This window comes from Nuphar pumila, chromosome 7, assembly GCF_984573655.1.
Source record: "Nuphar pumila chromosome 7, dmNupPumi1.hap1.1, whole genome shotgun sequence".
Lineage (NCBI taxonomy): Eukaryota > Viridiplantae > Streptophyta > Magnoliopsida > Nymphaeales > Nymphaeaceae > Nuphar > Nuphar pumila.
Genome location: NC_143255.1, coordinates 98586882 through 98612769, shown reverse-complemented (window position 1 = coordinate 98612769; position 25888 = coordinate 98586882). Strand labels below are relative to the sequence as shown.

At 40.6% G+C, this 25888-nt stretch overlaps 1 protein-coding gene across 2 annotated transcripts in view; it reads right to left on the bottom strand.

The window, feature by feature from the left end:
* Positions 1–8189: 8189 nt before the first annotated feature.
* Positions 8190–25888, bottom strand: part of LOC149832590 (oligoribonuclease-like) — a 48794-nt gene continuing 31095 nt past the window's right edge. For both annotated transcript variants that reach the window (XM_090014597.1, XM_090014596.1), the window contains exons 8-9: positions 10146–10236; positions 8190–8433 (exon numbers count right to left, since the gene is read on the bottom strand). In XM_090014597.1, the coding sequence (XP_089870723.1) occupies positions 8318–8433; positions 10146–10236 (207 nt within the window). In that variant the 3' untranslated portion in view covers positions 8190–8317. The remainder of the gene's footprint in view (positions 8434–10145; positions 10237–25888) is intronic.

The following is a 25888-nucleotide window of genomic DNA, read 5'->3' as shown; positions in this document are numbered from 1 at the left end:
TGTTCCTTATTTCTTTGTGAGTAAGTGCAACCTTTTGTTTATGTTATATTACTACTGAAAAAAAAACTAACTTATAAGCAATTGCTCACAACTCCCGAGCATGAAGAGGGGGCAGTTACATACTTGGATGATGAATCTTTGCCTTACATTTGGTTTGAAACTGGTATCTCCAAACTGAAATTTTGGGTGCTCAAGTTATTTTTAATCTTGATTTATTTTACAACTCTACTTTCTGCTAACTGGAACAACAATCATTGGGTTCTTTGGCAAATGGGCCTGCAAGTGAAGGATTTTACGTTGTACAATTCATTTTGCACCACAACTTGTGCAATTAATAACGCCATCGATATAGTAAGTTACCATTACCTAGTTAACAATAATAAGATTACTTTCGCGTACTCAATAAGTTTAACGTTTTGTTGTAGGGTCATTTTTTTACAAGATATATAAGTTATGACTGTTTCATCGATTGGATGGTCACACTTGTGAATGATATCCCTCGACAAGATAACGAGTAAGTACTTTGCTTATGTGTTTGTTAATTCAATTAATTTTTTTTACATGTTGACTTAGATTATGATTGTTATAGGAAAGACTATACTTTTTTTTGTGATCGCCTACATGTCACTCTTGGGGTAGGGAGCATGATAGAATTTCACCAAGGTACATATTTAATGTTCCTATTTGTGATGAACATCAGAAGACTAATAGTTGTTTTTATAATGGATATAAACCCTTTTGTTGTGCCGATATCATGGGCAATAGAAAACAAATGATCACTTACTACAAGCAAGTTAGAGAATTTGTGTTGGCAAAGGTAGTCGAAGTGGAAAAGGCAGTGGCTGAAGCGAAAAGGGTAGCAAGAACCACAATAGCGCAGCCAGCAATATCAAACATTGTTGTGCTATAGGAAACCACAATAGTGATGTCAGTGGGAAAGGTAGGGCTATTGGCATCGCTAAAAGAACACACTCCATTGGTGGCAAAGGCAGTGCGAATGAAAGCTTCGCAATTGGCAAAAGCAAAAGAAGTGCAAATCGATGCTATGATAGTAACATTCACACAAAAGAGAGTGACAACGTTCGAAATGAAAAGAAAAAGAAAAAGCTGACGATTGAGGAGAGGACAATAATGAAATATGGGGCGAATTTGATAATATTTTTAGATGGAGACATTAAGATGAATGTATGGATGTTATTTAATTTTTGGATGATGTTTTAAATTTAAATTTGACAGATTTTATGATAAGTTTGCAAAATTTTCTTTTAGACTTGAACCTCAAAACTTCACAAATACTTGAGTTTCTTTGCATAAAAAATGACAAAATTTGCATAAAAAATGTGTGAACTTTCTTTCAAACTTGAACCTCAAAACTTTGTAAATACTTGAGTTACTTAACAAAAAAATGTAATAACTTCACATAAAAAAACTGCAAAATTTTTTTTAGACTCAAACCTCAAAAGCTTGCAAATACTTGAGTTACTTCACATAAAAATAATAATAACTTTGCATAAAAAAACTGTAATTTTTTTTTAAACTTGAACCTCAAAATTTCTCAAATATTTGAGTTATTTCATATAAAAAATATAATAACTTCACATAAAAAAACTAATTTTTGTTTTAAGCTCGAACATAAAAACCTCATAAATACTTGAGTTACTTTGCTTAAAAAATGTAATAACTTTGCATAAAAAATTGTGAAATTTGCATAAAAATTGAACCTCAAAACCACACAAATACTTGAGTTACTCTGCATAAAAAATGTAATAACTTCATATAAAAAACTATGATGTTTCTTTTAAAGTCGAACCTCAAAACTTCGTAAATACTTGAGTTACTTCACAAAAAAAAATTATGAAATTTGAATAAAAAATATGCGAACTTTCTTTCAAACTCGAATCTCGAAAGTTCACAAATACTTGAGTTACTTCACATAAAAAATATAATAACTTCATATAAAAAAATTATAGATTTTTTTTAGACTCAAACCTTAAAACATCGCAAATACTTGAGTTACTCTGTATAAAAAATATAATAACTTTGCATAAAAAAATTATAAAGTTTGTTTTAAACTCGAATCTTAAAACCTCGCAAATACTTGAGTTACTGTGCATATAAAAACTGTGATGTTTCTTTTAAAGTCAAACCTCAAAATTTCATAAATACTTGAGTTACTTCACAAAAAAAATTATGAAATTTGCATAAAAAAATATGCGAACTTTCTTTCAAATTCGAGCCTTGAAAGTTCACAAATACTTGAGTTACTTCACACAAAAAATATAATAACTTCGTATAAACAAACTATAATTTTTTTTTTAGGCTCGAACCTTAAAACATCACAAATATTTGAGTTACTCAATATAAAAAATATAATAACTTTTCATAAAAAAATTATAAAGTTTGTTTTAAACTCGAACCTTAAAACCTCGCAAATACTTGAGTTACTTCACATAAAAAAACTGTAAATTTTGCATAAAAATATGTGAACTGTCTTTCAAACTCGAACCTCAAAACTTTTCAAATACTTGAGTTACTTCACATAAAAATATACTAACTTCGCATAAAAAAACTATAAAATTTCTTTTAAACTTGAACCTCAAAACCTCATAAATACTTGAGTAACTTCACATAAAAAATATAACAACTTTATATAAAAAACTGTGATTTTTTTTTAAACTCGAACATCAAAACCTTGCAAATACTTGAGTTACTTTGCATGAAAAATATAATAACTTTGCATAAAATATAAACTACAAAATTTCTTTTAAACTCGAACCTCAAAACGATAGGTGTGACTGATCAATTACATCTTCATTTCAATGATTTACAAAATAATCAAAAATAGAAATTATTACCCTAGATCCCTTGGCCATGCTTGTAGCTTCTTGTTCACCTTAGCATAGTTTTCTATGATTACAGCTTGATGTTGTATAATGGTCGGAGACATTACAATAATTGTTTGCTTCAACACACTCATTTTGGTCTTCTTTATATCAAGTGTTTCGTTCAGTACACTCATTTTGGCCTCCTTTGCATCAAGCATATCCTTCAGTTGCCTAATCTTTGCCAACACAAGAGCCAACTGAGTATATATAATACTTGCATTTTTTTTGTGCTTTTGGCCACCCTCCTCCTCCTTGGCTCTTCTTTTGGAAGGACTGTTTGTACAATGACATCCTGGTTCTCCTCCTCCTCACCCGCATCTTTATAGGGCCACCACTTTACCTACGTAATGAAATTTCATTCATTGTTAGTCCTATATTATATTATTTAAAAATATCCATGATATGTTAAAAAAATATTTAAATTTGCCCTGACCAGCTTTTGCAATTTATTGAAGTACTAGTCACAACCCATATTATAATGCCCTGGATTTCCAAAATAACACTCTGTCAAAATTTCATGATTTTTTTTCTTTGCAGCAAAATTTAGAAAAGGCTTTAGCAGCAGAAATAAACAATAGTTAGTTGTCGATTTTAGAAGATGTCAGACAAGTCACAAGTATGTGGCCAATCACTCATTATCCACTAAAATGTTTTATTTAAGCAAACCAAAATGAGTTATTTATTACAAACAATATTGCTTAATAAAGTAGTATTAGTCACTAGGTTTGTAAACGAAATATCCAACAAACTTTGGAGAAACCCTAGATCTTGATACTGCCTTGCTTCACATATCACACTGTAGGTTCAATACCTGTATCTCCCATAAAACAGAGTCAGAACCATTCTTGGTCTGGTAGGAAAATATTTCAATTCTAACAAGTATATTATGTTTAAGACACAAAAGCCACTCCGGGTCCACAGTTGAATTCATCGTATCTCAAGTCTCTATGATTTAGGGTATCGATATCCCATGGATCAAAGTAGGAGCTCATCGAGCCTAGCTTAGCCATGCAGATACAATTTGAGTCCTTTGCCTAATCGGTTTAACAATGTATCAAGATTAGTACCTTATATAAGGTGATGTATGAGTAACACTAACGTGTGAGTTCATTTATTCATTATGAGTTGAGTAACACTAACATATGAGTTCAGTAACAATCATTTATTCATTAATTCGTCAGTGTACCTGTAACTAATGTATTGTTTTGATAATTATGAGTTCACCCCTTGGTACATAGGAGAACTTAACTTCAACATCAAACAAAGCTGTCTGGGCGTTTATTATGCTATGTATTTTTGTGTGCCTAGAAGCTTAAGTGACCCTGTCCGTAGTGGGGTGATAGACTTTGTCGAGAGAGCCTCGTCAAGCCGATTCAGATATATCATTCTACTGTAGTAGAAGGGTCTACCCCTAAGTCTTAAGGATAACCCGACCTCCTAACCTTCGAGTGAGCGACAGACCGCCTAACTAAAGTATGTTGAGGTGGTGCCATCATCGTCTTCCATAATCAGTGTAAGTCTTGAAGAGGTTCGATGACATAATCTTTATTACTAGAACATCGAGTGCCACATAGGCAATTTAGTGCATTCTGCACAAAGAAAAATATAAACCCAACCCCGAATAAGTTTTTCAAAGCATGAGCCGGTTCTCGTGTGGACATGAATTATCATTATATTTGTTTATATGCATGTAAATATCACTCATGGCGTCTACAACCTCCATAAGAGCTTCACTCCTTGCAGATGGATAACAACTCTGGCACAACGATACTTACGAGTATTATTCATATGCATGCATAATCAATAACCACTTTTGATTGACTGCTCGAGCGTATTTTATCGCAACGAGTATTGGCCCAACAAGACACAATAGCTACTCTGGTGCAGCAGCCCTTACGAGTACGATGTCTTTAAAGACAGAAATGAAACGAGTCATCCTAACAGAGTTCAAACAATGAAGGCATCATTATGCCATCCATACTCTCTTATTTTAGTATTTTGTTAAAAATTTTGGTAGCATCTCTCCTATTTAATAGAAAAAAAGCTTAGGTGTCGACCAAAGAATGGCCACTTCATGAGCTGCCATATTCCCCGAGTGTCGATCCCAGCATGACCAACATTGCAGTTCACTACATTTGCAGCCACGAGAGCATGTTGTACCGCTCTTCGAACCGCAATGACCCCAGCCATCCTCGTCTCCTCCTCTCCTCTCACCAAGCACTAATCGAACAAGGAACTAACCTAAAGATAAAGATTATTTGGAGACTTCTATGAGCTGAAGCAGGGAACTAGAGGAACCGTGGGGATTTCTTCATTGACTCGTGCCCCAACTTGGAAACAGGGAGCCGAGGAAACGAGAGAGGAATCACCAACTCTCTCTCTCTCTCAATGTGGAAAATAACCCACAAGGAAAGCATCGTCAATTCGCTACTTCTAAAGCAGCCATGCCTATGAAATACAGACTCTTCTCATCAGAGGGGGGAGAGAGAGAGAGAGAAGGGGGCCTTAAACCGTCTATTCCAACTTTAATTAACATATCCCCCCATTGTTTTCGACGTAAGAGGTTGGCATGTGTTTCTGTTCTGTCATCAATGCCCAACAAAAAATAGGCACGACCAATGCGCCTCATTTGTGGCTTTGTTTTGTTAACTGCAGACACCTACTTTTAGATTTACCAAGAACATTTTTGACCAGGCTGTTCCTTTTCTTTCTGGTTTCTGCATGCTACCAAGATTGCCCTTCCCCTTCTATTGGTTGTTTTCATGACAGAGGCTTTGGGTTGGATACTGGGTCCAACTGAATCATTTAAAAGTGATGAGAACCCATAATATAAATGGCTGATCTTTTCTCAATACGCCACTAGTTCTAGCAATCAAATCAGTTGATAGGGATGTAAACAATTTGAATTCAGGTCGGATGTAGTCAATACCATATCCAACTAATTGGATAGTGGCTAAACGGATTTGAGTTCAAATTCGGATGGAGAAAAGCTAATACTGAATTCGTTTTTTCACATATAATGGGATTCAGACATCCATCGAATTCAGTAGCAAAAAATTTAAAACCATATTCAAATTCAATTACAATCGGATATGGTTTTAGCTTATTGAATTCAATCAAACGAAGTTGAATTCTGTTGAATATCAAATAGAATTCAATCCTCGACAAAGGCATAAGAAATTGGAATAGCAGATGGTAATACAAATAGGGGAGAAAACAGAAAAGCGAGTACCTGTGCTTAGGTTGGTTTGTACAGTAGAAAAGAAGGATTTGTATTGTATCTTGGAAACACAATATTTTGGAACCGGCAGAGAACTTCAAACTGTTATCTACCCATAATTAGTTGAAATTGAAAAGTATTGATACTGATTCTTCATGCAGCAATTTGATTTATTCTCTTATGAAATTGACACCGAGACTGACTCATGACTTGTCTCGACAATATCTTTTGTATACAAATATTTTCAGATGTTCATAGTTACGATCTTTGTATTTTATTTGATGGCTCTATTCTGGATGCCCCAATAATAAAAAAAAAAGAGAGAAAAACTCAGTTACATGACTTGGAAGCAAGGATGCTGTTGGACAGGATGTTGAGAATTCCCATTAAATTTTTATTTGACAGGTCCCACTAGAATCCTACTTCGGTCATTTTTTATACATTTTCAAAGTGAGACAAATGTAAGCCTTCATCGTGGCAATAGGCTTTTGCCATCTACATTTGTAGGGGCTTTGAACTTATTATTATTGTTCAATAGTGAAATTTCACCTTCCCCTACCTCATACAATGAGGCTCTGAGATCTGAAGCTTGTGTAAACCTCTCATTTTGGATCATGTCCACTGGGGCTGTACAACAAGCAAAATCTTTCATGAAAAGCTCGAGATCAGCTCAAGGTCCAACGTTTACTTAAGCGACCAGAGCTTAAACCTGCTCTTACGCTCATTTACTGAATTAAGCCAAGCCTGAGATCTAAGATTAGGTTCTCTCGTTTAAGCTTGTTTAAGACAACATATTTATGTATTGCATATGCTCTTTAACAAAGAGTATTGCCTTTCAAAGGAAGCAGCAGCAGAGTAGTTTGCTTGCATTTCATGTGATTCAAAATCACATGATTCCGAATAACAGCATGGACAGTGATTTGGAATTGGAACAGAATGAGAAGTGAGTAAAATGGTCCCCAATGCGATTTTGAATTTCACTGCCCATTTTTCATGTTTGCTTGCATGTGAGAAACAGGGCAAATGAGAATCGTTCTCTCACCATTGTAAGAGATTGATTCTTATTTAGGGTCGAGCAAACATGGTGCAACGGTTACCTTGTTTTTTTCTTAAAAGAGAGGTCACAAGCTGTGTTAAATAAGCAGTTTGTGAAACATACGTAGTAGTCACATTCATAAGGCCGAAAAATCAAGTGTAAAGACTAAACCTACTTGACCCACCTTAATATTTCTTGCACCATTTAGACTTACTGAAGTAAATGTGTTGTTATTAGAAGGGTAAGTAATTTGAAAATGGAAAAATTATAAGCAAATGGCCTATTTGCATAGGGTTTGATGTTTGCTATCCTTGTGGGTTACAAACCTTCTATTGAAAGAACTTGAATTTTTTTATTTTTTTGGCACATCTGACTCATGCGATATACATATTTGGTTTTATTAGAAACTGGCCTTTGGATCATGTTATTGCATGATTTTTCAACCCTCAAAAATTGCATTTTGCCATTAAAATAATATGATTCGATGGTCAATTCTCACTATTTTAACCATGCTGAACACATCCAACCTCTCCAATGAGTTTCAACTAGGAGGTTTGGAACTCACAAGGGTAGCCAATATCCTCCCTTTGCATAGCCTAACAAGGTGGCATAATGGTATTTAGAATGACGGTGAAGGCCATAAGGTGCAATAGATGACAGTCAAACCTGAACAGAGAAAAGAAATTAGCCAAAGGGTATGGGAAATGTGAATACCCCGTTCTTTTTGCTTAGATATTTCCCAAGAGGAAACTGAATTTGGAGATGATTGCTCCATGTGTTGTTAGAGTGCATAATCAATAATTCTAGGGAGACTGAAGTGCATAAGGTAACCATTTATATGCAAAAGAATGAAATAAGATATTAAGAGATCAAAAAGTGAAACTTCATGTACCTGGATCCACTAACCAGCATCCAAGTTCCAATGAAACTATTTATCTAGATGGATGATTTGGCGTATCTTTATGACAGATTTATGATCCATGACCAATTGACCACCCTATTATTCCCAAGGTGGAGCTGCGCCAGTGGGTTCGTAAACATGATCAATTACAAAAATTTGACACACTAATTCCATTGATAAATAATATTTTGCAAGCTTGAACATAAGCATTAGCTACACATGACGATTCTCTGTTAATCAATGCTGAATCATAATAATCATAAAGAGTAGTACTTTCATCGCCTAGGTGCTTTAAAAATGTTGTCCTTAAGGTATTTAAGTTCCATTATACTTTCCTTTATGTCATCCATGGCTCTATGCTTCTTTTGCTTCCTAGGTGTCTTCCGATATTCTGAGAAACCAAAAAACATGAACTATTGTCATGTAACTCTACAAACATTTCAGAAAAAGATCATGAAAAAGAACTGATGCTTCCATCACAAGCAAAACCCAGTTCATTTGAATGATAGGATGTATATTGCACTCATAAGTGGTTGAAATATTGGCAGCGTTTATCACATCATATTTCCAATGCCATGAGCAGATAAGTAAAATCGGAAATTGGAAGTTCTTGCACAACTAAAATTGCAGAACCCAAAAAATTTTTGCAAATTCAGGAAAGGAGGAACCAGATTTTAGCAGAAAATCATAGACAAATTTACCGCATTCAATACAGGAATTATAACAATGGAACCCATCTGCGCTTAGCAGTTCAAGACCTTTGCTTTTGGTAGCAATGATGGAAGTTTGCCACATCACATTTATTAAGTCATATGCAGATGAGAGGAACCTGACTTTAAAGTTCTTGCATAGGTAGGACATCTTCATAACACAGTTTTCAGGAGGAAGATGACAAAAACAAGTTCATAATAAAACCAACAACTACAACATTAGCACTGTCAAACAGATCCAAATATATGGGATAAAGTCAACAATATCAGCAATGCAACTCTTCAAACAGCCAGCAGGTAATCAGTTAATCACAAGGCAACAACAGTGGGTCGGCCCACCTAGATAATAAAGGATATGTTTTATAAGCTGAAATATCAGAAACTTTTTTTATTCACACAGTGGATTGATCTATTTCCCAATAAGCTCAAGAGAAACCTCTCGGATTTGCCAATACAGCTGTCATTGATCAACCATCCTTAACACAATAACATCATTAACAAAGGAAGTTGATCTTAGAGCAGTAGATGACACTTTAAACCAATCCTCTTGAAAATCGCCCCAGTCTACTGGCACAGGATCTAGAGACCCACCCCCATCTATCTAGGAGAAAGCAAACTCCAAAACAACCAACCTATTTGTTATGGCCAGTTTAGTTCAACCAGATTGGTGAGAAAACAACCTATTTTCATATGAAATGGGTATTTTCCCATGATAGGTGAAACCAACACCCCTACAGTGGGCCCCACTGCTTTCATAGGAAAGGCTATGTTTATTACAAAAAAATCCTTCATACCATCCCTGCAGAAATCGCTTCCACTGATGTGGAGTCTTGGTTTTCACAATGCAAACTAGGATATTGCAGACTAAGGGAGCTTGGCAATAAAAATGGCAATTTTAGTAGTCTGACAGTTTTCATAATATAACAATCATAAAAAAATCAAATTCCATGAAATCCTTTTGAAAAGGCATGAACATGGCATGACTGGATGTAATAAAAAATAATAATAGGAAAGTTCTAAAAAAACAGATATTGCTAACAGTTGCTGATGATCTGGCACCATATATAGTAAATTGCCTATAACCTCCTATTTATAGAAGCTTATAAGTCATTGAACCAATGACTGCACCTTAAGAAAAGAGCATCAGATGATACTCTTTTCATATCTTAAGAACATTATTCCACTATTCCGCTGTCAAGTTTATCAAGAGATAAGTACCAAATATAAAGTAAATAATTGACACCTTCGGATTTGACCATGAAACTCTTGAATAAATGAAATACAAAAACAGTTAAGCATATAAGTTTATAACTAGCAGGTCTATGAACTATTCACAGGTCATGCAAAATTAATAAAAATAAACTGCAATATAAAAATGGTATGGAGATTGCACCTTTAGGATACCAACGAACACACAATGCCTTCACACTGCTGACATCGACAAGCACATGAGAAAACATACTAGCCAAAGCAGGCATGTATTTCTGGGAAAAAGAGAAGGTACGATTAGATTGTGTAGATGTTAAAAGCATAGTTTTCAGCGTTGAAGAATATAGAATATGTAGTCAGCCAACTGACATTGTAAAAGACAAAAGGTGATGTTGGTGGGAAAAAAATGATGTGGTGCTAATTATTGTTTAGCATGAATATGCAACTCAAAGTATGTAATACCCGTGAATTTTATCAGGTAAATAAACTTGAAATTTATGTCCTTAAATTGGTACACGGATATTTTTATTATTTTATGTGTTATTCGTATTTGGATCTCATATATCATGTTAGATATGCAATGTTGGATCCCAAATATCCTGTTTGGATTTTCGATGTCGGAACCTTACTGATGCAGCGAGGATCGGTAAACCAATCAAAATACGTTGATTCACTTATTGAAAAGGGAGATACAATGATGAAAGGAATTAAAGAGAAACAGAAATAATGGCTGCAGTGAAACAAATGCTGACAGAAAAGAGAGAAAACAATAAAAAAAAAAGATAACTCCTCAATATTCTTCAACTTCACGTAACCCTAGGGCTGGGCATTTAAAAGGCTACGCACCGGGTTTGGATCTCGAATCCGGAACCCGGGACCGAGACCGGATGCTCTCAATTCTTGCTGGGGCTGTTGACGTGCGGTGCATTTAAAAGGCTGTGCACCGGGTTTGGATCTCGAATCCATTCTTCGCTCGTCGAGAGTATGTACGCAGGGGTGTATCCCTATATCGTGGCACCGTACTCGAGGTCGGATCCAATACCTGAGTCCGATCGTCAATCCCCTTGTACAGGAGGTTCGGTCCCGCGCCTGGGTCACACTGTGAAGGTCCGGCTGCTCGGTCCTCCTCTGCATCATTCTCCCCTGGTTGGGAAGAAGTCGGCTCTGACGACTTGTTGTCACCACAATAAGCATATAGATCAGACACATTGAAGATAGGCGAAATGTTCCAATCTTCGGGCAGTTCAAGGAGGTAGGCATTTGGTCTCAATCGCCGAAGGATTTTGAAAGGGCCATGCTTCTTAGGGCTCAACTTACCATAAGTGCCTACTGGGAAACATTCAGGGCGCAGGTAAACCCATACTAACTGACCTACTTGAAACTGGACATCACGACGATCTTGGTCCACAAAAGCATTGTAAGCTTCGTAACTTTCAACAAGTTTGGCTCGGACTTGTATATGAATATCACGCATGTACTCAATGACATCAAATGCGTCTAGGGTTGGGGCTGGGGCTGGGAGATTAGACACAGGTGCTAGATCTACTATATGGGTTGGTGAGCGGCCATAAACCACTTGAAAAAGAGACTTGCCTGTGGACCGGCTGATGGAACTATTGTAGGCGAACTCGGCTTGCGGTAAGACTAGGTCCCAAGTTTTGACATACTCCCCAACTAGACTCCTGAGTAGGTTCCCTAAGGTGCGGTTCACGACTTCGGTTTGGCCATCGGTCTGCGGGTGGTATGCATTGCTGAACTGGAGCTTGGTTTTCAATAAGGCCCATAATGATTTCCAAAAATGATTCATGAAACGAGTGTCACGATCTGAGGTGATCGTGTGAGGCAATCCATAAAAGCGGGCCACGTCCTTGAAGTAGTACGAGGCTACTAACAAGGCGTAAGTGGTTCGCTAACACGGGACAAAGATAGCCATTTTGGAAAATCGGTCAACCACAACTAAGATGGAATCAAAACGACGCGAGGTTCTAGGAAGACCTACAATAAAATCCATGAAAACGTGTTCCCAAGGCCTCTCAGGGATGGGCAAAGGAGTATACAAACCACTATTCTGACGTTGACCCTTAGACACTTGACATACCCGACAACTTTGAACAAAATTGACAACATCTTTGCACATTTTGGGCCAAAAGTAGCACTCATCTAATAGTGCGAACGTCTTATCATGTCAAAAATGCCCAACTAGTCCCCCTTCATGCAACTCAGAAATCAATTGTAGTCTAAGAGAAAACGCAGGCACGCATAACTTATTACCTCGAAAGAGGTAACCGTTATGTATAGTGAATCGTGGGTCTGTTGTGCTGGCAGAGGAGATGCACCCTTCCCACACCCGCTGGAAATCAGGGTCCGTCGGGTACAACTCCTTGCACTGCTCAAACTCAATCACTTGGACGGACATAGTCATTAAGAGACTATTCTTCTGGCTAAGTGCGTCAACTACCTTGTTCAGAGTACCCGATTGATGGCGAATCGTAAAAGTATACTCTTGCAAGAAACTGACCCACTTGGCATGTCTAGCGCTCAACTTCTTTTGACTATTTAAATACTTCAATGCCTCATGATTCGTGTACAAGACGAACTCCTTATAAATGAGATAATGCCTCCAATAACGAAGGGTTTGTATAACGGCATAGAACTCGACGTCATAAGTAGAGTATTGGCACCTCGATTGAGTCAGCTTTTCACTAAAGAATGCGATGGGCCTGCGGTTCTGACTCAAGACGACACCAACTCCCACTTTAGAAGCGTCGCACTCAACCTCAAAGACTACGCTAAAATCAGGAAGGGCTAGGATGGGGGGCGCTAGTCATTTTCTTTTTGATGACCGTGAAGGCTTTGCCCACGGCTGAAGTCCAATGGAAACTAGTACCCTTGAGACGTTCCGTGATAGGGGCCATGAGGGTGCTAAAGTTCCTCATGAAACGATGGTAGAAGGTGGCTAGCCCGTGAAAACTATGGATCTCTCCTATAGTCCTTGGGGTAGGCCATTCTACAATCGCACGGACTTTGGAGGGATCCGCTTTCACTCCATCAGACGACACAATAAAACCCAAAAATACCACACTTGATGTCATAAATTCACACTTCTTGGCATTCACATACAACTTCTTCTTCCTTAAAATCTCGAGGACTTGACGCAAATGATTCAAATGATCAGACAATGAAGAACTATAGACCAAGATATCATCAAAATATACTACGACGAACTTCCTTATACATGGACGCAACACGTGGGTCATCATGTTCATGAAAGTACTCAGGGCATTTGATAACCCAAATGGCATGACTAACCACTCATACAACCCATCACGTGTCTTGAATGTCGTTTTTCACTCATCCCCCTCTCGGATACGGATTTGGTGGTACCCACTTTTTAAATCGATTTTGGAGAAAAGAGGCACAGGCCAACATATCAAACATGTCATCCAACCGGGGAATGGAAAAACAGTACTTGACAGTGATGCGATTGATCGCTCTACTGTCGACACACATGCGCATGGATCCATCTTTCTTAGGAGTGAGAAGGGCGGGCACTGCGCAAGGGCTCACACTCTCACGAATAAAACCCTTTTGTAGCAACTCTTGAACCTGTCTCAACAGCTCGGCATGCTCAGATGGATTCATGTGATACGCGGGGAGGTTAGGTAGACTCGACCCCGGGACAAAATCGATGGCATGGTGCACCACCCTCATTGAAGGTAGGCCATCGGGAAGGTCGCCTGGCATAATATCGTGAAACTCCTCTACAAGGGGCGCGATGTCCGCGGGAACGGGCAACGACATACTCATAGACGGTTTGGCCACCAGGGCATAACAATAACCGTCCTCCCTACAATGGCCCAAGAAAGTCCGGTAAGATAGGTTCGCGAGCCGGGAAACTCGCTCAGGCTTATCCACAGTGGGGAAAACTGGTCTCCTTGATAGGGAGAAGGATGATTTTATGACCCTTAAAAATAAACGAGTACGTGTTCCTACGGCCATCGTGAATGGTCTTGCGATCAAACTGCCAAGGACGCCCCAAAAGAATATGACACGCACTCACAGGGGCTACATCACACCACACCTCATCATGGTAATGCTCCCCTATAGAGAATCGAACTAGACAACGCTAGGTAATGGGGACCTCATTCCCTCTTTTGAACCACGCCATCTTGTATGGTTGGGACATTTTTTTTGTTTTCAGATTTAGAGTGGACACGACACTCTCGGAAACCATGTTGTCAGAAGCCCCAGTGTCAATGATAACATCACACGCATGCCCTTCACAGCTGCATCGGGTTCTAAAAATGTTGTTCTGCAACCATTTTGCAGGGGCCGACTCTCGGGGTGCGGTCAAAACATGATGGATAGACAGCAAATTTTCGATGTTACCGTCGAACTCTACGACTTCCCTCTCATTCTCTCCCTCAACCGACGACTCACCCTCAATCTCACTATCGGATGCTGACTCAGCAATACGCTCGATGAAATGGGCGTTCTTGTTCACGGTGGGGCACTTGGATGCTATGTGTCCTAACTCCTGACACCTAAAACAATGGATGGTAGGCTCACTAGGCTTGGCCTTGGATCTAGTATGGTATGCTGGTCCGGACTGGTCAGACTTGCTAGGGTCTACTCTTGGGGTGGACTTTGAGTCTTCCTTCCTAGGGGAGCTCTCTCCCCTGGCTGGGAAACTCGACTTGGGTCGACTGGGCTGGTCACTCTGGGAGGCCCTATATTCCTGCCTCCTTTTTAACTTTTCCTCTACATTTATGGCATAACTGTTGGCCTGATCCAATGACTCGACTGTGACACAACTGAAATAATGAGAAATAGCAGAACGGAGACCAGAAATATACTTTGTGACCTGCTGGCAGGCGGTCTCCTCGATCTGCACTCGCAAGGATAGACGATGAAACTCAACAGTGTATTCCGCCACTGTACGGGTGCCTTGACGCAGGGTCAGGTACTCCTTATAGGCCCTCTCGACGTGGTCTGAAGGCACGAACTTGGATTGCATCAACCTCTGCATCTCCTCCCATGTTTGCACGCGCTCTTGTCCCTGCCGTTCCCTCGACCTCTGCAGCTCAACCCACCATGTCTGCGCTAGGTCCCTCAACCGAGTGGACGTTAGAGAGACACGACGGTGCTCAACTACAGTGTGGTAGTCGAAGAAAAACTGCACAGCAAAGGCCCAGTCGAAGAACTGCTCTGCGTCAAATCGTCACACGAACTCTGGAAGGTCCAACTTCACCCCGTAGGTAGAGGTGTGCTCTGGCGCTCTCTGTTGACGTGGTTCTACCATTCCTGTAGGGTATGTAAAAGTATCTTCAACAAGATACTATAGTCGATGGAACGATATAAATATGTGAACATACACACACCAAGAACACTTGGAACACTTGTGCACAAAAAGCACAAAATACGAAATCACAAATGTGCAAATGCACTCATAAGTTTCATAAACAATAAAAAGGTTGGGCAATAAACCCCAACACCTTAAGAGAAATATAAGAGGGAATGCCCATCTTTATAGGGCTTTAGGAGACCTTGGAGGGGGGCTCCACATAGTCGTTGGAGCCCCTCCAACGGTGTGACCGTTGGAGGGGTCCAACGACTAGTGTGTTGGGCCCCTCCCAAGGGAGTACAATGCATTAAATTAAAAGAAAAAGAAATAAAGAAAAGAAAAAGAAAAAGGGAAAATACAAAAACATATTCACGAAAAAGAATATGTGTAAAATGCCTAAACTACCCCTAATAGGAATATATATATTTTATATATATAATTGGTAAATACATATACATATATTATATATATGTATATGTATTACCTTATATATAAAAAATATATATACGAAATTACAAGTTTGATTACATAATTTAACACACTCCCTCAAACTTAGGGCAAGATGACCGATAGTTTGCCAAGAAGAAAGTTGAACCGCGGAGCGCACAAGGTTTTAGTAAAGAAATCTGTCAACTGATATTCGGACGTGACATAAGGGAGATCAATAACTCCTCGGAGATATGCTTCACGAACATAGTGACAGTCCATTTCGATGTGTTTAGTCCGCTCATGAAAGGTGTGATTCTTTGCAATGTAGATTGCACTCTTGTTGTCGCAGCACAACTTGGCGGGTCCTTCAATTGTGATCCCCATGTCTTCTAGCAATTGGTGAATCCAAACAATCTCCATGGTAGTAGTTGTCATGGAACGATATTCAGCTTCAGTTGAGGAGAGCGACACTTTTTGTTGCTTCTTGCATCTCCACGAAATTAGTGAGTCTCCTAAAATACACAAAAACCAGTGGTGGAGTGACGGTTATTTGGGTCACCTCTCCAATCAGAGTCAGTATAAGCAATCAATTTTAAATCGGATGAAGAGGACAAAAAAACTCCCTTATTTAGAGTACCCTTTATGTATCTTACGACTCGCAAGATGGCACTCATGTGAACTGATGTAGGTGCATGCTGAAACTGACTTGCAGTATGGACTTTATGGGATATATCTGGTCTGGTAATACTCAGATACATCAAAAATCCTACAAGTTGTTTGTAGGGTGTAGGATCCGAAAGAGGAACCCCATCATCAATTTTCATTTTTGCCCCTACTACTGCAGGAGTTTCGCAAAGCTTCTCATCTGTAATACCTGACCTATCAATGATCTCAGAAGCAAGCTTAGTTTGAGATAAGAAGTAACCTCTAGGAGAGTATGCTACTTCAATCCCTAAAAAGTAAGTTAGAAAACCCAAATCAGACATTTCAAATTTATCTTTCAAGATAGACTTTATACTTTTAACCCCGTTAGAATCACTCCCAGTGATGAGCATGTCATCAACATATAATAATAAAATCACAATCCCTTCATTGGATTTTCTAACAAATAGAGCAGTGTCTGTAAAGCAAGAAACAAATCCATTTTCGATCATTACAGAGTTAAACCTATCATACCAGGCCTTGGGGCTTGGTTTAGGCCATAAAGTGTTTTTTGAAGACGAAGCACTTTTCCCTTGGGAGTCTCCATCCCAGGTGGAGCATCCATATAAACTTCTTCATTTAAATCATCATTTAAAAAAGCATTTTTAACATTCATTTGATAGATGTTCCATTTGTTGATAGAAGCAACGGTTATAAGACATCGGACAATGACCATACGAGATACAGGAGCAAAAGTTTCTTTATAGTCAATACCATACTCTTGACTATATCCTTTTGCAACCAAACGAGCTTTATATCTTTCAAGGGATCCGTCACTTTTAGTCTTTACCTTGAAGACCCATCTGCACCTTATTGTTTTCTTACCTTTAGGAAGATTTTGGAACTCCCAAGTTTTAGCTTTTCTCAGAGCTTCAAGTTCATTGTTCATTGCACTAATCCATTCAGGATACTTATGTGCTTCTTCAAAATTTCTAGGTTCTATATAAGAATGAATGGCACTAAGACATGCTCTATATTTAGGTGAAAAAGAGTCAATAAGAAATAAACCTAGAAGGAGTCTTTCTACTTCTTTCTGTTCTACGAGGAATTACTTCGTTCTGAGAAGCACTTGGACCAGTATCATCATATCTTTCAAGAGCACTTCTGAAGTTGTTTCGATCTCTATGAGTATAGTTGATAGGGTCTCTAGGTAACCCTTCATCAGCATGTTGATGTGATGAAGGGAGCAAAGGGACGTTTTCCTCAGTTTCAAATTCATTTAAGTTACCTTGATCTGACTCATCATCACTAGAGTCATCATCTTTATTCAGTAAATCAAATAGAAAAGAATAGTCCATATTCTCATTATGAGATTCGCCACGTTCGAATCCACTAAGATTTTCCAAAAAATTCACATTTCTGGAGACATAGTTTATCACTTTTGACATCATAACAACGAAAACCCTTTTGGGTTTCAGAATAGCCAAGAAAGGCACAATGAATGGCCTTAGGAGAAAGTTTGTCATTTTTATCAGTAAGAACAAAACATTTACATCCAAAGACCCTCAACCTGCTATAATCAGGTTCCTTCTCGTACAATTTTACAAAGGGAGAAATTTTGTCTAAATTTTTCGACGGAAGTCTGTTTATCAGATAGACAGAGGTAAGGGCTGCCTCAGCCCAGAGATTCTTTGGAATGTTTTGTGAAATGAGTAAATACCTAGTTGGTTCAATGATGTGCCTATGCTTTCGTTCGGCTAACCCATTTTGTTGGGGGGTTTTCGGACAAGATTTTTGGTAAAGAATACCAAAATTTTCAAGATAACTTTTGAATTCATTTGAGAGGTATTCTCCTCCAGAGTCGGACCTAAGGATTTTTAGGGATTCATTGAATTGATTTAGAATCATCATATGAAAGCTTTTAAAGGTTGAGAAAACTTCATGTTTATGTTTAAGGAAATAAATCCAACAAAACCTAGTATACTCATCCACAAAAATCACATAGTATGAAAATCCTCCTTTTGATATTACAAGAGCCGGACCCCATACATCAGAATGAACAATTTCAAAAGGTTTTGTCGTAAACATGATTCTTTGAGAAAAAGGCAAACACTTCATTTTTCCAAGAATATATTCATTACATATAAAATCATTTTTACAAAGATGTTTAATAAAAGGAAAATAGGAGATTTTAACAATATTGGGATGACCCAATCTCTTATGCCATACATGAATATCTTTGTTTTGAACAACATTACAAAATTGACTCTTGGGAACTTGAAGAAAATCAACGTAGTAGAGGTCTCTTTTTCTAGAGCCTTCCCCAATCAATCTCCCGGACTGACGATCCTGTATCCAACATTTATTAGAAGAGAATTTTATATCGCAACCATGGTCCGAGAGTTGGGAGACGGAAAGAAGATTTAAATTAAGTTTTGGAATAAGACGAATTTTTGGAACAAAAAAATCTTGTCTTTCAAAATTGCCTATTCCTTTAATCTCAAGAGGTGTTCCATCCGCGGTTGAGACAAAGGATGGAAGAGTATTTTTAGAAAAAATTGAAAGGGAGCAACTACTTGGGGTCATGTGAAAGGATGCCCCGAAATCTAAAAGCCAAGATGTCTTACCGGGGGAAGAAGATGACATAGTGGCTCCGGAAATGCCTCCCTTGAGAAGAGGTTGCAAAGCATCTACAATTTGTTGAAGAGAAAGAGGCTCACTTGATGAAGGTCGTTCTTCCGCTTGGGATGCCATAGCTGTTGCAATAAATTTCTTCCATTTAGGACATATAGGTTTGATATGTCCCGGTTCTTTACAAAAGTGGCAAGTCAACTTGCTATAGTCCCTCTTGCCATATCGATCATTTCCTCCTTGGTTCTTGAAATGAGGAGGTCTATAGGTCTTCACGTTATTCCCCGGTCTTGACACGGCATTAACCAATTCACCATCTTCTTGAGCGAAAGAGGTAACAAGAATGCTAGGATTATTCTTGCTAATCCCCATACGGGTTTCTTCACCACTTAGCTTGGTGATAACATCTTCAAGGGAAGGAGATGTAAAAGCGGAGAGAAGAGAGGACCGAACTTGTTCAAATTCGGGTCTAAGGCCGTTTAAAAAATTGAAGAATCGGTCTTCCTCAAGTTGTTTGTGCCTTAACTCGATAGCTTCTCCACTCCATTTTGGCTCAAGGATGGCAAACTCGTCCCAAATAGAGGATAATTCGGCAAAATACTCTCGAATGGTCATATCATTTTGTTGGAGGGTTAAAGCCCTCTTTTGGAGAAAGTACTTGTGAGATAAGTCTCTTGAAGTGTACATTTTCTCAAGATACAACTAAGCTTCGGAAGCTTTTTTAAATTTGATGATATTGGCGTTAATCTTGGTCTCAACAGATGAAAAAATCCAAGATAAGATCTTGAAGTTCTTCGTTTCCCAATCATCATGCCTTTTTTAATATTCTTCAAGAGCCTTTAGTCTCTCATCCCCTTCAAGGATCTTAATATCTCCTTCTTCAATGATGGTGATTTTGGGTTCCGGTTCCGGTATTGAACCATGAATGTAACCCCAAAGCCCCTTTCCTTTAATATGGGCTTCCATATTACCGGCCCAAATATGATAGTTTGAGCCATTAAGCTTAAACCCAAGAGAGAAATGGGAGACTTTTTCGCCCATTAGAGAGGAAAGAAGACAATAAATAATACGTACCTTAAGTATTTTCCGCGTCTTTCTTGATAAAAGAGGCTTCTAAAATATTGCCCGAAGAAGATGATCCACTTCAATCTCAAAAAGCTTGAAGGCACGCTTTTCAAGATACTCAAACGGAGGAAAATCGCAATTACTTCTTCAACGAGGCTCTGATACCATGTAAAAGTATCTTCAACAAGATACTATAGTCGATGGAACAATATAAATGTGTGAACATACACACACCAAGAACACTTGGAACACTTGTGCACAAAAAGCACAAAATACAAAATCACAAATGTGCAAATGCACTCATAAGTTTCATAAACAATAAAAAGGTTGGGCAATAAACCCCAACACCTTAAGAGAAATACAAGAGGGAGTGCCCATCTTTATAGGGCTTTAGGAGACCTTGGAGGGGGGCTCCACATAGTCGTTGGAGCCCCTCCAACAGTCACAAATGTGACCGTTGGAGGGGTCCAACGACTAGTGTGTTGGGCCCCTCCCAAGGGAGTACAATGCATTAAATTAAAAGAAAAAGAAATAAAGAAAAAGAAAAAGAGAAAATACAAAAACATATTCTCGAAAAAGAATATGTGTAAAATGCCTAAACTACCCCTAATAGGAATATATATATTTTATATATATAATTGGTAAATACATATACATATATTATATATATGTATATGTATTACCTTATATATATAAAATATATATACGAAATTACAAGTTTGATTACATAATTTAACAGGGTACTCGTTCCAAAAGGCTTCATCGTCCATCATGGCAGCGTCATCTTCGTCATGGTACTGCTCGACTGGAGGCGGATGCTGAAGGATTCCATTGACATGTGGTCGGCGCTCAGGTTGCGCTTAGGGATGGCAGTGGGGCGGGGCGGGGCGGGGGACAAGGTTTCCACCCCCGCCCCGCCTCAAAATTTTATCCTCCACCCCCGCCCCGCCTCCGCGGCGGGGATGGATTTTATCCTCCACCCCCGCCTTCATCCCCGTTTCATGTCCTCCACCCCCGCCCCGTCCCCGTCCCCGTCCCCGCCCCCGCCCCGCCCCCGCCCCGTCCCCGTCCCGACCCCGCCCCCGTCCCCGACCCCGCGGGATGAGCGTGCTCGTCACCGGCGCCGCTGGCTTTGTCGGCACCCACGTCTCGCTTGCCCTCCGGAAGCGCGGTGACGGTGTCGTCGGCCTCGACAACTTCAACGACTACTACGACCCCTCGCTCAAGAAGGCCCGCCGTCGAATCCTCGGCGACCACGGCGTCTTCGTCATCGCCGGCGACATCAACGACGCCCGGCTCCTGGCCAAGCTCTTCGACCTCGTCGCCTTCACCCACGTGATGCACCTTGCCGCCCAGGCCGGAGTCCGGTACGCTATCGAGAACCCGGCGTCCTACGTGCACAGTAACGTCGCCCGGCTCCAGGGTTAGGAAATTAGGGAAGGGAGTTAGGGTTAGTAAACAGTTCATCTGAGTTGGGGGCGGGGATGGGGCGGGGCCGGGACGGGGATGGGCCGGGGGCGGGGCGGGGCGGGGGAACGTGCCAGTCCATCCCCGCCTCCACCCCCGGACGGGGATGGATTTTAACCTTCATCCCCGCCTCCATCCCCGTTTCATACCCTTCATCCCCGGTCCAAACGGGGCGAGGCGGGGCGGGGCCCCGCTTTCCCCCGGTCCACTGCCATCCCTAGTTGCGCTGGTCCATGTGGGATCGGAGTAGCCACTGCTTGAAGTTGTCTCGGTCTGGCCCACCCTTGGGTGGGAGCCATCTACGGCCGACGTTGAGGCACCGGTATAGTAGGGGGTCCTACTAAAGGTGGAAGGGCTGCTCGGTTCACGGGTTCTGGGTTGGTAGGAATGGGGTAATATGGGTTTGGGTTATGGGTTGGGTTAGGGTAGGGGTAGTGTGTCTGGTATGGGGCAAGGTTCTGGATCGGGGACGGGTTTGGGGTTTGGTACGGGTATTGGATCTGGTTTGTGTAGTACTCGGATGACTCACCCGATTGGATCTGGATCGGGTCAAGACCTAAGCTATTCGTCGGACCCAGAATGAGATAGGTAGGATCATGGATCGAGTTGTGGTGGGAAAAGGCCTGGTTAGAACTCGATCCTTGATCCATAATAGGATGGGTCTGGTTTTGACAAAGCTCAAATTCAAACTGGAGCTCCGTTCGGGTCCGATGTAAGTTTGGGTCGGTATTGGATCGTGCATTAGGGTCAAAATTATTAGGTTGGGTCAGATTCGGGACAACCCGCGAACCGGACCCAACTGGGTAGGTCGAATAATGGGGCTCGAGGCTCGGACCCGCTCCTTGGGACCCAAAGGACAGTCCCCGAAACCCGGGTCTGGGCCCTGTCACCGTAGGCTCCGGGCCGGACCCTGTCAGGTTCGGTCCAATCCACAAGGGACCACACTCCACTGCTAGCTGGTGGGCTGCGACCGAACCACCACGCACGAGCTCCGGGAAGAATGCTAGGTCAGCCCTGACTCGGGCTGACACAGTCGCGCCTGTAACCTGGCCCGGCGTCACGCTCGGGCCCTGCAGGCCATGGCTGGCCTGCAGTGCCTTGGCCATGGCTCGAGGCCAGGCCTGCGCACCTAGGCCGGTGTTGGGAGATCCTTTAATGGCCCGCTGGTTCGATTGGAGGGCTCTGACTGCCTGATTCGCAGTCGTTACCGAGTCTGTGTGTAGAAAAGGTACCAAGTGTTGAGCGATGGCGCGGCCAGCTGGAGGGTAAATCAGCTGGACTGGTTCGGTTGCAGTAGCATCTACGTGACTGGTTGCACCGTCACCCAATCCCGCTCCTGTTTTCAGCATTGACGTCGCGCTCAGCTCCACCGACGACTCAAGAACGACGATCTGTCCTTCGATTCCATCCAAACGCCTTGACATGACGGCTACGTCCTTGCTTACGCGTAGCAGATTTTCTTGAATCTTTGTCATCATGTCGATCATCCGCATCATCAGATCTTCGTTGATGGTACCTGATTCCTCACGCTCCTTCCCGCTTGTAGGATCGTCCCTCGCTTCTTGTGCCATGTTGCCGATCAAGGAGGAGGGGTTGTGCTCTGATACCACTTTGATACAGCGAAGATATGTAAACCAATCAAAATATGTTGATTCACTTATTAAAAAGGGAGATACAATGATGAAAGGAATTAAAGAGAAACAGAAATAACGGCTGCATTGAAACAAATATTGATAGAAAAGAGAGAAAACAATAAAAAAAAGATAACTCCTCAATATTCTTCAACTTCATGTAACCCTAGGGTTGGGCATTTAAAAGGCTGCGCACCGGGTCTGGATCTCGAATCCGGAACCCGGGACCGAGACCCGATGCTCTCAACTCTTGTTGGGGCTGTTGACGTGCGGTGCACTGTTTCCATTCTTCGCTCGTCGAGAGTATGTACGCAGGGGTGTATCCCTACATCGTGGCACCGTGCTCGAGGTCGGATCCAATACTTGGGTCCGATCATCGATCCCCTTGTACAGGTCCAGTCCCGCGCCTGGGTCACACTGTGAAGGTCCGGTTGCTCGGTCCTGCTCTGCATCACTTACTATATTAATCGGATCTTTGATATTGAATCCAAATGAATATCTAATTATAGATTTTAATTTTGTTCATCAGAAGTGTATGGGTATTAAAATTTTTCTTGGATCCAAAGTAAGTTGCTTGGAATCCATGATAGTGTATTTGGATCCATGATTGCAAATCATGGTAATAAATAGGAAGTTTTGGATCCTTGGATCCGAATTTCTTAGAGGAATTCCTGAACAAAGCGGATCTTGAACCCATATTGCATTTCACCATTAGAACATGGTTTAAAAAAAAACGGATCCACGGATGGATCCGGATGGGCCCAAAACATGGACCCAAAGACATAAATGGGTTGCGGATCACGAGGACGCGTGATCCAAACTCGTTGAGGAAAAATGTTACACGTTAAAAAGAAAAAAAAAACACACATTTTTAGAAAATAAGATGAGAGGGGGGCAGCTGCGTGAAAGCACTATTCACGCAGCTAGAATGGGGGTAACCGACCCACCTCTTCCCCTCCCACAATCTTTCTCCTTTTTCCCCACGTTCTCTCCTGACCCTCCCTCTCACGCACATCTTAAATCTTCATTGCCTTCTCCCTTTCATTATCTCATATCCCTCTCGTTCTCTCTCTCTCTGCTGCACGATCAAGGAAGAAGGGGCGCACGGCTGCACCCAAATCACAGCAGCAAGGGAAAAGAAGCTTCAGAAAAGGTAGGGGTTTTCTGATTTTGTAGTGTGCTGTGAATCAAGTTCTTTGTGAGTTGTAGCACAACCTAAATGAAAAAGAATCGAAGATTTGGAAGGGGGATTCCGTTTTTTTTTTGTTTATGATCAGACTTGAGGGGTTAGAATCAGAGTTGGTAACTAACGAGTGTTTGTCTCCAAGGATTTCTGAATAAACGTATATTTGGGGACATACGATCTTTATGTGGGTACCCTGAAAATATGGTGAAGCAGCTGAAATTTCTGAACTCGTATAAGTTGTTGAAACTCTTCAATCTTCGTGTATGTGTTTAGACATTCCAATAAGAGTAACATGGATCTGTACCTTTGTAGTTTCTTTAGTTTTCCTAATATAGCAAAGGGGGCTAACGGTTTACATAATCAAATACAACAGTTTTATTTGGTAGTAGAACTGGAGGAATTAGGTCCCTTTACAAACAACTTCTTAGCCAAGCAAACAGGCCAGAGGCATGTTCAACTTCGTAGACAGTTATTCAACCACCCATATACTGGTGGGGTTTGAACTGGCAATTGTAATGAAATATGCGGAAAAGCAAAGAGTGCATTAAGCACTTACAACATCCACTAAGGAACAAACAAAAGGGCTAACACCCAAACCCACAAGAGACAACACAACATAAAAATATAAATGTCTCTTATTGAAAAAGAGAGAGAGCTCTCAAGAGTGAAAAATACAAGAGGGGTTCACCCCTATTTATACACAAAAGAAGGAGAAGGGGGATGGCCAAGAGGCCTTAAAAGGAGAGCCACCTAGGGGCTCCCCATGTAGTCGTTGGGAGCCCCCAATGGTCACAAATGTGACCCTTGGGTGCCCCCATCGACTACATGGTGGGGCCCCTTTTGTGTGAGCAAAAAACATAAAAATTAAAAATATAATTTACAAAAAATAAACAGGAAAATAAAAGAAGAAAAACAAGTACCCCTATCGGGTACTTGTGAAATGACTAAAATACCCCTATCGGGTATTACATATATATATATATATAAATATATATATATATATGAATTACATGTATTTTAACACCCTCCCTCAAGCTTTACGGGGATATAACCGAAAGCTTGTTAAGGAGAAACAAAAAGCGAGGAGCAGCAAGAGCCTTAGTGAAGAAGTCCGCCAACTGGTACTCTGATGTGACGTAAGGTAGTGCTATGGTTCCTCTTAGGTATTCATCACGTACGTAATGGCAGTCCATCTCAATATGCTTAGTGCGCTCATGAAAGGTGTGATTGCTTGCAATATAGATTGCGCTTTTATTGTCGCAACACATCTTCGAAGGAGTAGAGATGACAATGCCCATATCACTGAGGAGGCTTCTTAGCCACACAAGTTCCATGGTTGTAGTTGTAATGAAATATGCGAAAAAGCAAAGAGTGCACAAAGCACTTACAACATCTACTAATGAACAAACAAAGAGGGGCTAATACCCAAACCCACAAGAGACAACACAACATAAAAATATAAATGCCTCTTATTGAAAGAGAGAGAGCTCTCAAGAGTCAGAAATACAAGAGGGGAGCACCCCTATTTATAC